A 17227-nucleotide genomic window follows, 5' to 3' on the forward strand; every position below is an offset into this window, starting at 1 on the left:
GAAAACACTAAAATGTGTAGGAAAGGGCTGCTACAAGACCAGCACTGAGAAACACTGAGCTACAAGAACCTTGTCCATTTTCTAGCTTTCCCTTAAAGTAAATCTTTAATCTTACCACAGAAGAGTTCCAGGAGACTGGGCAGCTGTGGTTGACCTGGCATGGCACTGCTCTATGACATTACAGGTAACTTGTTCGCTGGGTACTGGATGGCTGTGAATTGTGATTATATTTTTTAACAATTTTAATATTGTTTAATAACCTTTTTTAGGCCACATTTATTTTTACGATTTAAGAAACGGCTGAAATTCAGCCACTTAGTAGAGATACGACGTCTGAAATGTTTCTGTGGTTCTGCTCTGCAGTGATGGAGTCCCTGGAGTGATGAGCTGGAGAGGCCTTTGTGATCCCAAATTAATCAGTACCTGACTTGGCTAAGGCTGTTGTGGGTGTGCAGTCAAATCCTCACAGCAATGCTCCAACATGAGGTGTAAAGCCTTCTCAGAAGTGTAGAGCATGTTACTGCAGCAAACTTGCTATTAATACCTTTCATTTCAGAAGAAGTGTTGGATGAGCAGGTGTCTGCAAACCTTTGGCCAGCATACGTGTATATGTAAGTAAGTGGACAGTGACAGCGCTGTTTTGGCTTTCGTGTATATGTAAGTTATTGGACAGTGAACATTTCTAAATGGCCTAAAATATCCCAAAAATATGGTCAACCAACTTTAGCACGAGTTGGTGGGACTGAACTGCTGTAGACTGGATAGGTGTACATCACAGTCCAACATCACAGTCCGAAATGAGCTATTTTCACAGCTTAGTTTCTATAGGCGGGCCATACAGACTGGGAATTGAATGGAGCAGTTTGGGAATTTAAGTGATGCACACTACACCAAACAATTTTAATTCAGAAAAAGCTAATAACGTTTGTTTTTCCATTTTATGGGACTTTTATTACATAAAATTGTCATGTTTAGTACCTGCGTTTTCTCTGAAAAGCTGTCTCAAGTTTGTGACCCACAGACATCAGTGAAAGCTGGCGATAGTGCTCCAGGCCTGGAATCCAGCCATTTTCAGTGATTGTACCTGAAATGATTGCTCAGTAGGTTTCAGACTGGGTGAGCAACTTGGCAAGAGCATCTCACTTTTTGGGTCTGATAAAGTTTCATTATCTCATTATCTTTCTCAGACTGGAGCTCCACAGGCCAAGTTGTGTGGCATTTGGTTGGATCTGAGCCGATAAGATGCTCCTGTACATTTCAGTGTTAGTTCAGTATTATTTTCACGGATTTGTCTCTAGTGTTAGTTACTGGCAATGCCAGCTACATATGACAGTAGCTGCCGGTCTGATGGCTAACATGCTTCCTCCTGTGCAGTTGCTCTGTATCCATAGAGAGGAGCGAAGCTGTCACTCCTACACACTGAGAGCACAGCTGGTCGTGCTCTTGTGGGCTCCTGACCCCAGATGGGCGTGGCATCCTGTGCTGATAGCAGAGACTTTAACTTGGCGTTACTCTTCTCGAGGCTTATGTGTTGGTGGCCTCGTGTGGTGAATCCTGTGAGGGTCTTCTGTTCCTTGTGGCCGACTTTGACACCCCATATGAAAAAAACACTCCAAATGTATTTATCAAATATACTTTTTCAATGTATGAAAATGGCCAAATGTATTTGCTAATTATATTTTAAAATGTCCTTATTTATACGTGTTATATTATGTAATTGTATATAGTTTTAACAGAGCTTACAGGTATAACTAAATACACTTGAACTGAATGAGCTGAATGTTTGCATTAAACCATGTACGTCTGCAGTAAGACACACAAAATGTATGTCAAATAAACAAGATATTAAATCATAACTGCATTTTTCACAGAGTATCCAAAGAGTAAAGTGCATTAGACATGATTTCAGCTCTTTTCATACCTTTAAAATGTATTGATAAATGATAAATACATTTGTTTTTGTACATTTCTGTGTGCAGTATTTCCTCATGCATTTTAAAATGAATGTCTTTTAAAATATATTTGGTTAATATGTTCTCAGACTTTTTTAGTCTCAGGCCTGCTTTGTATGCACCACTGCATTCGTCAGTGTCTTCTTACGAAGAAAGACCGCAGTTTTACCAGAGCCATGTCCTTTTTTCCAAGCTTTCTCTGCAGCTGTGGCTGACCTGGCATGGCTCTGTTCTATAACATTAATTATATATATATTAACTTATTATGTGGGTGTTCAATGGTCGTGAATTCTGATTTTTAATATTGTTTATGATGCTACCAAGTACCTTTTTGGTGAAAGCAGATATAATACACCCCCCCCCCCCCCCCCCCCCCCCAGTACCTGGCCTGGCTAATGCTGCTGTGGATGTGCAGTCAAATCCTCACACCAATGTTCTGTAGGAATGTACTGCTCTGTAATGTGTTTAGTGTTGTGTTATTTGTCATTATATTCTGTACTGTGTGTCTCCGTACTGTGACTGTGTTTAAAACATTCTTCTGTCTATTCTTGTTTATCCCTACATGGTCACGTCTGTCACACCCGTCACTTGTCATGTATAGGCGGAGCCTAATCTCGGCATCAGTCATGCTATAAAGCTGCATCAGCCCAGTGTCTTACGGGCTGGCTAGGTGTCTGGTACCTGCGCGCAAACGAATAAACTTCACTTCTCCAGACATCGGGCTGGTCCCCCTGGTACAGTTAGGGTTCTTCAGTTCTGAGATCTAGTGCTTGGTCAATATGGCAGTACGTTATGAATACATTTTAGTGTTTGGAATGTATTTCAGCATCAAATGCATTTCAAATATATAAAAATATATTTCCATCTACAGTCCTGTACGAAAGTCTTAGGCACTCAAGACACATTTTCAAAATCTCTATTTGTGTAGTTTGTGTTTATTTGCTGAGCAAAGTGTTAATATTTGAATAAACAAAATGTATATAATTTTAATTAATAACGATTTCACATATATATATATATATATATATATATATATTTTTTTTTTTTTTCTTCTGCATGTTCGTGTGTTTGTTGACCCATCTCCAAGCCTCTCCTCGAGGAAGTCCAGTATTATCTGTAGTTAAAAAGCAGCTCCTGTTTTGACCAATCAGTGCTCAGTAAATTGAGCTCATGATGTAACTGATGATATTAACGAGTCTCTGTGGCGGCTGTGAAGGTGTCAAGGAAAAATATGGACCCAAGAAATTCTTGTCACTTGTTTATTATTTTTCTGTTTATTTTAATTATGAATGCGACTTTATTCTAATGTATATTGTGATAAACTCACTGCTGAGGTCAACTGTTTAAAAATGTGCATAGACGGCTAAAACTTTCACACAGTGCTGTATTTTTTTTCCTAATTGACATTTATACTTGGATAGTGTTTGTAATCTGTTCAGTCGTTTCTTCTGCTGCTGTGATCATTCGTGTTCTGCTGGGTTGTTTATTGTTAAGATCCTTGCATTTCTGACAATATTTTGACTATGGCTGTAATTTTTCAGCTTCATCGAAGCCCAAAGTACTGCTAACGGACACATCTTTGGTCTGCTAGGATCTAGAATACAACAATCTGGAAATGAACTCTAGACCTTCTGTCAGCTTCTTGTGGATAAACTATTAAGGCTACACTCAATTGGCTAAGAAAGAATGGAGAAGCCAAAGTGTCCTATTACTTTTGGTTCTGTTAAATGCAGAGAGACTATGAGGCTTAATGGCTTGTAATCACTTGGTTCACTTGTTAAGAGTGTAAATACCCTCAGATTGACAGTCTGCACTTCACAGATGCAAAGTATAAAATCAAAAAGGTCCCCATTCTGTGCTTTATGTAGGTGTTTATCGCTGACAGTTGGCAGGTTTGGCCCATTTCTCCCTTATTTACATATGCATGCATACACACCTCTCTAGATTCTCACATGCATTTAGCTGGCACAACCAAAAAAAGCATCTTTTACACGAAGGCACATATTTTTCATAATAAAGTTTATTCTATATTACAAATAGTATTTTGTCCTTGACTGCAAAATAGGAATGCATTATATTTACATACACAGGTATACAATTAATTATAACAAAGTTAGAGAAGCTTGCCTTTCTGCCCGTCTCTCTCTCTCGCTCTCTCTCTCTCTCTCTCTCTCTCTCTCCTCTTCCTATAAGCATAATTCTCTTTATCTCTCATCAGATCTGGAAATAGTAAAAGTCTTTTCTAACGGGTCTCTGAAACACCGGCTATAACACTGAGCTAGAAGGACATTTTTAGTTCTTACAAAACGTTAAAGGTGGAAGCTTTATCAGGTCTTTTACAGACAGAAGGGTCAGACCTGCCGACGCGTGGCAGTGCATGGAAGATGGACAGAAAACAGAACACAGGGGTAGAGTCATGGAGGCATCCGAGGGCGGTCACTTTTCCAACAAACACAATCTGATACTACCAAAGACTTGTTTTACTACCAATTTGTTCAACCAGATATCGGAAGTAATTCATTTGAAGCGTCTGCTGGCTCAGGCATACATTCTTATGTAAGTTCAGCACGGTCAGTTACAGAACAAGTTTCACGATTTTCACAACACTCAAGTTCTTTTTTTTAACGTGAAATTTGAAAAAAAAAAAAAACGGGCACGACATTTTTGACCAGTTTGTCAGAAATGGGTGATTTTTTCCCCTCAGGAGGTCAAAACTTGGCAAATCTTTAAGCGTCAGAGTGTGAGATCCACCTCATGATACCCCCTGTGTTATTGAGCGCCGGACATTCAAGAGCTTAAAACAGTCAAGACATTAAAGAAATAAAAAAGTGAGCAAAATAAGCAGAGAAAAAGAAACGAAAACTGCCATCTCGCTACCTCGCTAGACGCCTTTAAGCTGATATCTGGATCTAATGTATTTACAGTCATGTGATGCTTTATTGTAATAATAAGCCCAAAAAAAACAGTCCATAAAAAAATAGAAATTATAAAAGCAAATCAAAGGTCAGTACAACAGTCCTCGTCAAGGAATCGTCAGGTCAGATGGGGTCTAAAGAAAAGAAGCAAATCAAGCGAACAAACTCGGACACAACCGATGGACGCTTTAGAGAATCTCTGCTTGTGTTGGTTTTCATGGTCTAGTACTGCTATAGTAAAAAGGTATTGTGCATTTGTTCAACATGAACATGAATGAAAGCGGTCAACTGTAGCTTGACAACTCATCAGAAGAGAATCTACCTGAGGGACTGGGACATTTCTGCATGAGGGATGGATGCAGATGTAACAACTATCCATGATCGTCTAAAAGAAGTGTTTGTTTTTTTATTTAGAAATTCCTAGTAGCATTAGATAAATAGCTTTGCAAGGCAGTTCCATTTCATAACATCCAAATAGGTCAACATGCAAGGGTATATACTATATTTGTTTAAGGTATCAATTTAAATCTCGTCTTAGTATTATTTAACACTTTTCACGAAACATGAGAATGACCGTTGAACGGGTGAGCGGGATAAAGGTTCCACCTTAACAGAAGTTGCAGCTTTTAGATGACAGTCCACTTTTTCCGTCTTGCTCTTCCAAGCAAAAGAAAGAAAAGAACACATCCACATCATCATTTAGCAAGGCTTATTTTTCTCTATTTTCCTTTTTTTCTTTTTTATGAAGTTTAAATTGAAGTACATGCGCTTAAAAAGCCAATAAAGTACCCAAGGTGGACCATGGCTGGTCTCCCCGCACATTCAAATCACCACATTGGAGCACTCTGTCAAGGCAAAAGAAAGGTCAAAGGAAGGACAACAGGGCAGGTCGATGGTCTCTGTCCCTTTGTTGAGGTTACAGCCGGCAGTTGTGAGTCGCTGCGTGGCCGAGGTTGTTATGTGGGGACCCTAAAAGCTTTAAGATTCGCCCCAGACGACAACCGCAACCACGCCGAGGACCTAGAAGCGTCGGGTGTTGAGAAACGGCCAAGCCATGAGAACGCCTCAAACGGACTGTACACTTAAGCAGGAGCGAGCCCTTATTCTCAGGGTCAGGGTTTCCTCACAGGGACTCCACCGTGTGCAAAGAAAAACTTCAGTCTCATCCAGGAGGGTGACTAGAGGCTCTGTGCTGCTTGAAGGATCAAATGGCAGATGGCAGACAGACCTTTGGTTGCACGCCCTTCGTTCTGCCGGGTCAATTAGTGGTCATCTTTTCTCTTTCAGTCTGGAATCTGGGTGGCGGGTTCTTTTCTTGTCAGCCTTTAATATCTCCTTGCTGTCTGTTTATTTAAATCAAGCTCTTTTGGTTTTTCTGCTGACCAAATTTATGTGGATCTTTCTAGTCTTCCAGAGTGTTTTGTGTAATTGCAGACTGTGGCAGTGAACGACTATGACTGCATTCTCTGTCTCTTATCTCTCTCTCCCTTTCATACACACACACTTTGATCATGTCCTCCTAGAGCAGGAATCCAATCTTCTATAAGTGACTAGCTCTAGTCCAGGGTAGAAATCTGAGGCAGCTACAGAATATGTGCTTTTTTTTGTAACTAACAGGAGAATGACCTTCTTCCTCACTCAGAAAGCCCTCTGAGAGGGCCAGGCTTGCGGAGAGTGAGGCGATGAAGGTCTCTGCTTGCCGCGGACTGCAGGTTTGTGTACGTGTGTGTATGTGTGCTTATGCTGGAGGCTTTTCTTCTGCTCGTCATGGTAGATGGTTCAGTTCGGTAATGTGTTGAAGCTGGACGAATGCTAGAATGTTCTCAGGAGAATGGCAGGAATGCCAGAAAGTTACACTCAAAAGTTTCACAGTCATTTAGGTCCCGCACGAGTCAGGAGAGGCCGAAAGCGCCGCCCTTCTCGCACCGAGAACCTTAGTGGTTTAAACACGCGTTGCCCCCAGTTTCCATATGACAGCAGAGAGAGACATTCACTGCATCACTGTTCTATCTCAATGCGCTCAGATATGTAGAACATAGAGACCTCTGTCTTGTAAACTCTACACAAATCTTCTTGGGTTTCAAGTTTTTTTTGTTTGTTTTTTTCTCCGTGACCCATCTGGTCTGCAATCCTGCTAACCGTGCAGTACCAACAGCATATTCTCTCTGTGTTTTGGTACTACAATTGACTGGACTCTACAGTAGCGTCAGACACTACCCTAGTCATAAAAGTCAGAACAAAATCGACACCCAACATTGTGGTTTGAAACACTTTGCTTAACAGCTATATTTTGAAGGCAACATAAATGTAACAGTTTTTTTTTGTTCTTTTTCATTTCTTTTCAAGGGGAAGAAGGACAGAGGATGCCAGCGAGGCAGAGGTGGAGTTTTGCAGGCAGCCACCTCTCTCCACCAGGGGCCAGGAGCCAATCCCCCTCCCCTCCCATTGCATCATGGGTAATGTAGTGGTCTCCAGCTCCATGGCTCCTTCTCTACTCTTCTAGTAAGCAGAGCTAATGCGATGCAGGTTCTTGGTTGTTTTTTTTTGTTTTGTTTTTTTTGCGGGAAGATAAAAGGAAGTGGGTCGCGAAAACAGAAGAGATGAGATAGATGGACAGGTATTCGCTCAGGCACGGCTCGGTTTCTGATGGATCTCCCAGTGCGCTCTGGGAGACGAGGTCCTCAGCTCTCCAGGCTCATGAAGGCGACCACCTGTTCCAGCTTCAAGGCCAGTCTCTGTTTCCTGGCACCGTCATCCTGCTCCAGCGCGCACACAATCTGCCGGAAGGAGGGAAAGGGCACATCAGTCATGCAACGACAAACCGCATCACTCTGTTCCTCCAATTACATCAATGCTTTTCAGCTCTCGGTATAGATATATTTAAATCTAGCAACCTTGCATACCCTCAGAGAGATATTCTGAACTCGAGCTGCTTCCACCATGCAGCGGAATCCCCAGCGTTGGATTGACACCTGTGGTGTAGAATTAACACCTACAGTGTTCATGTAAGTTCAGCTGGACGCAAATGAGCACTGCTAGAGCTAATTCAACACGGGATTTTGCTGTGCATGTAGTAGAAAGGTTGCATGAATAGCCTGAATAGCTTAGAATTAAGAAAAGAATAGTATGCATAGGTCAGCTTATGAGCACTTGTGTTCACTAGGCCTGGTTTACATGGGTCTTTGTTATTCTCAGCTCTTATAGTTTGTTGTAATATACTGTGCACATAAATATATAGTAGTATTAACACTGATTATTCATCGCTCTCATTCACAGTTGTTCTAATATACTGTGCAAATACAGTATTAAAATTAGGGCTGTCAAACAGTTAAAATATTTAATTGAAATTGACAGCATTTTGCCTTATTGCCTCAAATTTTGACCAAATTTTTCCATAGGTCTCCAACGGGCACTGTCCAGCGCAGTCTGCTGAATTATGGATATCTCCTGTCAGCCGCGTGTTTTGCTTGTAAATGATGCCTCAGACTTGATGATAGACAAATTCTTGGCAAGGCAGTAGCTGGAAACAACCTTAGTTTTACAAAGAGATCCATCAGTGGAACTTTCCATTTAAAAGCTGTATTTGCATGAAGGGGTGTGGTTGCAGAAACTCGCTGGGCTTCAGGATGGAACTACGGATGCTTTGAAGGGTCAAACTAGGAAAATGCATTAACGCTATGAAAAAAAAGAAAACTTTACTGTATGTCAGGCTACATAACACCTACAGCCTTCCGTGAGAACCGACATAAACCTATGTTAACATTTAAAAACACTTATTTCACTCATCAATTGCCATTAAGATTACAGTTTCTAACTCTGATATCAAGTCAACATAACATTTATGTCAACTGACAATTTTTTTTCTTACAATGGGTTGCGTCTTGACACTTTCTAGGACTGAATCACTGACCTTGGAGCTCTCAGTGCCATAATGCTGTCAGGCGGGTTGAACGGTTGAAGTGAGCCCTTTCTGTGGCCCTTAGTATCATAACGTACGATTTAAGCTGCCATGTTATAGCAAATAACTGTGATATAAACTAAAATAAGTCAGATGATAAATTTGCTTTAATTTCACCCAGAAAATGCCATGATGCACCCCAACATCAGTAAAAATGTGTTATTTAAACTTGACATCAAAGTTGGCAGAAAAAGACTTTATGGCAGATGACGGCTATTAAAATAAGCCTTTTTAAATCCTTATATCAGTTGACTTTTTTCCTTTTTTCTTTTACTTTCTCCGATTTAATGACAGACTTTGGAGCTCTCAGTGCCATAATGCTGATAATATGACCAGCTTTCCAAGTCAGGCTGGTTGAACAGAAACAGGCACTTCCTGCAGCCCTTGGCATCATAAGGTAAGATTTAAGCTGTCACATCTTAGCATTTTATAACTGTGATATAAACTTTGTTATTGTTAACATGTGCTGCCACAAAAGCAGACAGAGAATGTATTAAAATGAGCCTTCATAAATCCTTCTGTAGGTTTATGTCAGTTGTCATGACAAGCTTATGTAGGTGTCTCCTGTAAAAGTGTTGCCAGTAAAAATGAGTGGCATCAATCATTTATCATGTTATGAATGTGTTAATTTTGACACCCCTAATCAAAATACTATATTTATACATGTTGTATTTGCCTAGTACACAACAGCCTGCTAGGATTCTCTGCAGTTTGTCTCTACACCATATGGTTTTGTACCTCCTCTGCATATTTTCCCACGTAGGAGTAGATCTCGCTGAGGGAGCTCATGGTGTTGAACTCGTTCATGTGCATACGGGACTGCTCGGCCAGGTAAGCGTTCATATCCTGGTCGCTGATGGCAGGCATCTTACTGATGTCGGAGTAGTATCTGTGAGAACACAAGCGCAGTTATTGATTAGATCGTACAGGCCAAGGCAGAAAGGCGACTCCTCCTGTACATTCACTTTAGCAATCAATTCAAAGTAACAGCTCACTTTGTTGGGCTGTGCTTTAGGGCCAAAGCCTTGCAGGGAGCCACAGGGACTTTGACTGACAGCTGTCTTGACCCCTAGAATCAATCTTGTGTTTGCTCTCCCTGACTGCACGGCTGCGAGTGGCAGCGACTGTTAATGAGCTAATGCCCTTGGAAAGCTGCTGTAGAGGCATCAGCAAAACCTATAGGATGCTGAAAATACCTGAACTGGGCTTAATGCAGGAGTAAACACTTTCACAAACGCACACACAGCCTTCTGTCTTCAGGAGGCTCAGAGCAATCAGTCACTGTCAGCAGCAGCTGCAGTGTCACCGCCGACTCTTTAATTAAGGCAGGACATTTACATTTTTAATTCCTGCGCTGAGCCAAGTTGTGGACACCACACCGCGTGTGCGCACGTGTGTGTGTTTTAGAGTCGGGGCACGCCGGACCCCTGTGACCACCTTGAGTGTCAGGTGTGATGCTGCAGTGCGCCGTGGGGCTATCAGCAGTGCAGGCCGAAAGAGTGTTCAACATAAGAACAAGACAGAGAGAGACAGAGAGTGCACAAGACTGATTGCACTCTATACCGCAAGAAGATAAGCTACAGTACATTCCATACGTTATTGTATTGCACTAGGGCTCCTGAGCCTCTTGCAGCTCCACAGCAGAACACGATTTTTAGGTAAAGTGAAATAATCCTACTTTGCAGTAAAATAAATCTGCTGATTGTTCAACACAGTTGTAACAATAAATGATCTTAAACGCTGGAGTTAATGTTACTACTGTTAATTCTATCTGTCTTTCTAATTCATCAACATTTGACCCTGATGGTTGGTGCACAGACTGCTAGTCACATAGCAACGTAGACAGCGATCTCGCCTAGCTAGTAGCTAACGACAAGGCAAAGAGAGAGATTTAAGATGAACATCTATAATTCGGAGAGTAAAGGACTTATCTGCATTTATAATCACTGATACATTTAATCTGCAACAAGAAACTGTCGAACACTAAAAAAGTCGAATTGTCCTGTTCCACCTTAAATGGTGCAGTAGTTAGATTCTGGAGCTTAAGGTGGCATGGGAAAATTCGAACATGAAGCTGGTGAATGAGAAGCGACTTCAGCCTCGTAAAAAGTCGAACATTGACAAACATTTTACAAGAAACTGTTCTACTTCTGGAAAGTTTCCTGCTGGAGATGCAGGAAAAGCAGCTATAGCTGAGCGAAAGCTTAAAGCAGAGCAAAGTAAGTCTGTATTTTCGTTTATATTTTTAGTCTATATTAGTACATCAGCACATACCGAGACATATTTACAGCCAGGATGGTAAAATAGACCAAGGTGGTTTGGTTTTTGTTGAAAGGACAAAATGGGTCTTCTTAACATTTGGGTTGCTGACCCGGTTATTATCAAATATAAATGGAAGGTGTTTGGGTGTGAGGGTACTTGGTTAACTATGCCAGGTGCCCAAATCATGCAAAACCAAACAAAATCACTATTCAGATATGTTTTATGTTTCATTAATGGAGATGGTGAAAGTATACAGTACTATTTAAAAGTCAGAGGCCCCCAGCTTCCATTCTTTTCCTCAGAGATATTTTTCCACAGCTCACTCTGAAGTCTTAGAAGTTGGTTGCCTTTTCTGCTTCTCATAGATATTCAGTGATGTTGAGGTCTGGACTCTGGGGTGGTCAGTCCATTGTCCAGCTTCTTTGTTTGATGTGTCCGTCTCCTTTTCTCAGTGAGGTTCTTCTTGATCAGCTACGCATCCTTTCAGACCCACAGCGCTGAGTGGTCTTCTCACGGTGGAAGGATGGACAGAAACACCTGTGGATGTTTTCAGATCTGAAGCAGCTTGATGTTCTCCTCTCTCTCAGAGACGAAAGCTTTAAAGGCTGTTTATCTGATGGGGGCAGTTTTGCTGGTCTAGTACGTCTTGCACAGTTGTTAGGAGCCACAGTTTGACTTTCCCCTTGCAGATATAAGTGAATTAACAAATCTCAGACATATCGCCTGAAAAATGAATGACTTATGATTGATGGCTGGCTGTTTTTTTTTTTAATTAAACAAAACAGGGTCTGACGTTTGCACAGTCCTGTGCATTTGTTTTGATTTTTAGCAAGACTGTAATGTAACAGTTCTGTTTGTAAGTGTCTTACAATGCAAACACCATTTATGAAGACATGACAACATCAGAGCATGTGATATGTTCGTCTCTCTGACCTCCTCTCCCTGCGTTTTTATTTCAGGTTAAGCGTGTGTTTATGGGCTTGGCTCTCATCTTGAAGCTTGACTGACAAATGGTGACAGAAGGAAAGGCGCTGTCTCTTTGCATCAATCACAAACTGTACAGAGATTTTACTACATAACATCCACGCAAGATGGCACAATAGAAGAAACTCATAGTGCTCCACTTTCATTCTAAGGCACTTCTTATGCTTAAGTTATTTATCTGCACAGAGACGGAGAATAAACGTGATTACAGCCTCTGAACAGTTATTAATACTTCTGTTTATCCAACTTAAACCTAAAGCCTAAATCTGAACTGCTTTCCAAGTCTCAAAAATGTGCTACCATCCATTTAAATAAATATTTAATATTGTCCTAATTAAAGTTAATTAAAGTGTTTTAATTTTCATGCCATATTAAGGCAAAATATGTGCTCTAATATGCCTCTGCAGATTGCCAAACTGCTGTGATACAGATATATAACTGTAATTGCACTGCTTTTTTAACAAACCCTCGCATCTCTGAAGGAGTAACGTTATAGAAGAGGGGAAAAAGCGTTCTTATGCTAATATAATTTCATTTCACGCATTTCTGGGCCTTAAGTATTGGTCAGTCCACCATGATATGTTCGCACAATGTAAACGCCACTCATTTTATAGTGAAAGGATGTTAAATCCAAGACATTTGCCACCAGCTTCTCAAACCAGCCGCTGTCTGTCTCTGCTATAGCTGAACAAAAGGACTGACTTGAGCTTGTATGGGTCACAGTTACTTCTCCGCTGTTGTCCACTGGCTTGAGTCGCACTCGTGTTATTTGTGCCAGAGGCAAGAACGGTTCGGCATTGCCAAACAATCATGCTCCATACTGAGGCAATCAAAGCAGCCGTTTATCTGCCTCTGCCAGAATTACAGCTACAAGCCTTCCTATGAAATACGCGTGAAGCGTGCTATTGATTTCAGTTAAAAACAAACAAACAAACAGGCTATTTATTCCTAACTCCCAGTGTGGAGGGGGCTTCTTTCATTGAGGCTGCAAATAAAAATAAACAAAGAAATCTGTAAATAATTTAAAAAGCACTTTAGCAACCCCCAGTGGACATTTCTTTTGGAAAGCGCAGAGAAACAGTGGTACCTGCGTGCAATGAGATCATGCAGCATTATGAACAATGTGCCCAGCATGCCATTCAGATACGACCCTCCCTCCTTATTTTACAATTGCGGGGAAACATTTCCCAGGGCAAAAGCAGCCAGAACAAACACTTCACAGCGCCTCGCAAGCCTCCATCCTTTATAAAACACTGCCCCCACCAAACAAACATAATAAAAGTCTCATTTTAACAAATTACCGAGCACTCAAGCTCGCTCTCTTGGGTTGCGGCTGTCTCACCACTGCATGCTGGGTGTATTAATGCCAACGCAACATCATCCATTTTCATAGTTTTTCATTTGGATAGAAACCCACAGTCCATTTTTCTCCCAACTTTACCTCTCCCAGCAACCGTCCTGTATGTCAGGCGCGCCCCCCTCGTTCTACTGTAGTACATTATGCACGGAGGTCTCTGACAGCTTCCATTTACTGCAATTAAAGCACTTGAATTATAAGAATCCAATCACTCTTCAAGTGCTATTAGCCTGATGAGGGATAGTGTGTTAGTACATCATTACTCTTCTGAACCCCCCCCCCCCCCCATCCTCCCCCCACTCCTACACACACTGTCTTTACGTGAGTTTTCCATTTAAACCCTTACCCCATGGGCTTATTATGCAGTTATTAAACTTAACGCTTACTACTCCGCAACTGTTATGAAACTGTTATGTGAGTTATGTTGTTATGAGAGTGAGGAACTGAAGGGTTTAAGGGGTCAACATGTTAGAGCTAAACACTGCTATGCCTAATCAAACTCAACCCCCAGTAATTAAAATGAGATTAGTGGTTCATGTAAAAGGTGCATTTTTGATATGTGCCCTGATTGTGTTGATCGAAAGTAAACCAGTATATACACACAACACTTTGTATGTACTATGTGCATTATATATAAGTACCTATCTATAATACATGTATGGCCCACATGTATTATATACGAGTACTATTATATGATAGTATATGAATACTATTATATAGATAGTATATCTATTATATAGTATATGAATACTATTACTAATATCTCATATAATATCTTCTGTATGTATTATAGTTAGTGAAGTATCTACATGTAATAATAATATTCCATATGTAGGACATATAGAGTTGTAAATATAAAGCATAATGTAGCATGTCCCATCACTTTTGCACAGGCCAGTTTATGTTTATTTTTTCCAATAATTTTCCAATATCTCTCTTAAAAAATTGTGATTCAGCAAATAAACAGTAACTACACATTAAAATGCAAAGGAGTGTGTTCTCTGCAGCGGTTTGTGTTCACTTATTCTTTTAGAATATCAACACAACCTGTCATTTGAACAGGGACACCCAAACAGTGGCATACAACTGTATATATCTACTTATATATAATAATAATAATAATAATAATAATAATAATAATAATAATATGTCCCATATGTGTTGTATATGTCAGCACCCATACGTAGTAATAATAACATGCCCTATATATAAGTGCCCGTATGTAATAATGATTTGTATATATTATATATTATGTAAGTATGTTTATGTAATACAGTATTTTGTTACTCCTGGTGTTGTTGGTAACCCCTGTTTCTCTCTGCTTTTCATTTTTGTCCAAAAATGCACAAAAACAAGCACGGAGTCACACACACACTGGCCTCCTCTCACCTCTCCACCCAGCTCTTGTAGCTGGGGATGTCCTTGGCGTACAGCAGCTTGTTGGAGGGTGAGTCCTTGCCCAGGCGGTGCTCAGACGTAGAGCAGGAGTCCATGAAGGTCTGCGCCACTACGGACAAACACGCGTCCGTGATGCTGCTCTTATGGATGTCGAACACGAACTGGGGGTTCTTAATCACGTTCACCCAAAACCTCAGAGGTAGGCTGAGAACAAAAAAGGGACATTAGATTAGTCATTTTACAAGCACTGATTATTATTAATATTATTATTAGTAGTAGTGGTAGTAGTAGCATGAAGGCAGCAGGAAACTGTGATTAAAATAACAGCCCTGTTACCTTTAAAAGCAATCATCTAAAACAGACATTCAATTAACCAATGAAGCTGAAAAAGATAAACCATCAGGTTTAACTTCATAATACATAGATGTCTCCATCCCTCCACTGGGTGGCAGTACTTACTCAGGTTAGATAGTACTGCTATTAAAATCTGCAGAGTATCACACACAGATCCTGTGATCTACATGCAGCATTTCCAGGACGTAAGGCTCTGAGGTTGAACTGCATAGAATCTGTATTATTCCAATGCAACGACTGTTCAACACAGACACGCATATCTCACATGCACCTAACATTAATAACCCTTTGGGGGAGAAACTAGTGGCTTCACCAAGGCTCAGATTATAAAAATAAAAAACTTTCAAACTATGTTAAACTATTTTTTTTAATGTACTGATATTAATTATTTTATTTCACACTCAGCTATACACTAACCTTAAGTCTTTTACTTTAAAGCAGGGCTGCCCAAAGTGTGGCCACTGTTGGCCCAGGATGATGTTTGCCTAACTCCCCTCTAACCCAATAAGAGAACACACATTATTTTATAATGTCCATACAAACTGTAACTCACTGAATTCCTTTTAAATGTGTGTTTTGAGGTATTTCAGCAACACGCTATAGTGTAGGTCCATAAAATATATGCCTTAAAACTATATAGCTGCTGAAAACCTCGTATCTCCATTTTTGTAGTTTTTTCAGTTTTTGACATAATTTGAAATGCCTGCTGTCCTTTACATTGTGTGTACATTTCATGAAGAATGGACCAAAAGGATTTATAAAAACGTCGGGTTCCATTGACTTATATTAAAAGGAGAGTATGTTTTTTCCTTCTCCTGTAAAGTTACCAGTCTGGACATATGAGGTTTTCTTCCCACAACAGCGATATGAAACCTGCTTACTTCATACATTTGTATATTGCTTTTTTGACCCACCACATACTTTGCATTTCGATCGCCCAAGATAAAAAACCTAAAAATGCCAGTTTTAAATGATACTTTATAATTTCTATCTATCTATCTATCTATCTATCTATCTATCTATCTATCTATCTATCTATATATATATATATATACACATATCGCTGCTGACGGAACAAAACCTTGTATCTCCAAAATGATAACTTTACAGGAGAAGGAAAAAACTTACTTTAATTTTAATGTAAGTCAATGGAACCAGACGTCTCTCCAGCTCATTTTGGGCCGTCTCTTTTGGTCCATTCATCATGAAATACATACACAATGTAAAGGGCAGCAGGCATTTTCAAATTATGTCAAAAACTGAAAAACTCCAAAAATGGAGATACAAGGTTTTCCTTTGACAGCAGCGATATATATATATACAATTTGTTGCTGCATTTATGGTGCAGAATATTAAACTATGCTGAGGCTGACAGCAGTGCCAGATATCATAAAAAGAAACTTAAGACTGTTTTAAAACCAGTGGGCAGCAGGTTTGGGTCATAACACTACAAGAATCATCTAATTAAACAGTTAACTTTTCAGCAGTAAAGTTTCTTTTTAAGTGTGGTTTTAACCACAGGGGTCTCTGTGCCAGGCTTGACAACAGTATGGCATTAATATAAAATATCAGGTTGGATTTAATATGTTCGGACTGAACAGCCCTTGTCATATCAGGCCCTTAGCTATTTCACCACAGAGATAGTTTGATGAGATTAGTTAATATAAAGTATCATAGATCTCTTTCTTGTGGCTGAAAGCAGTCCAGAACAGGACAGACTGACATACCTGCTAAATAGCACTAAGATTAAATGTGAAGATTAACCATAAACGAGCACTTATTCCTAAAATCCCCGAACACAAACAATTTGCTGTAAGAACCAGAAGTTCTGGCTTTGGACCAAGCTAAATTCCTTTTCTCACAGAGACGCTAAGCCAATAAAACCCCTACCACCTGCAAATAAATCAGCGGCTCAAGTTTCTACAGGTAACACGCTTAAATTCTGCCCTGTTCATCCACCGACTGCCAAATGTGGTCTAACAACATAACAAGGCCAACATGTGTTTCAGCTGTGAAGCAGCAGCCTGCGCTCTGCTACACTCAGCTA

General features: G+C 40.2%; 1 protein-coding gene across 1 annotated transcript in view; it reads right to left on the reverse strand.

The window, feature by feature from the left end:
- Positions 1 to 5589: 5589 nt before the first annotated feature.
- plxna4 (plexin A4) overlaps positions 5590 to 17227 on the reverse strand; it is a 432713-nt gene continuing 421075 nt past the window's right edge. Inside the window, exons 30-32 of the mRNA XM_037538616.1 lie at positions 14818 to 15030; positions 9564 to 9714; positions 5590 to 7644 (exon numbers count right to left, since the gene is read on the reverse strand). Of these exons, the coding sequence (XP_037394513.1) occupies positions 7549 to 7644; positions 9564 to 9714; positions 14818 to 15030 (460 nt within the window). The 3' untranslated portion in view covers positions 5590 to 7548. The remainder of the gene's footprint in view (positions 7645 to 9563; positions 9715 to 14817; positions 15031 to 17227) is intronic.

This window comes from Pygocentrus nattereri, chromosome 1 (genome assembly GCF_015220715.1).
Source record: "Pygocentrus nattereri isolate fPygNat1 chromosome 1, fPygNat1.pri, whole genome shotgun sequence".
Lineage (NCBI taxonomy): Eukaryota > Metazoa > Chordata > Actinopteri > Characiformes > Serrasalmidae > Pygocentrus > Pygocentrus nattereri.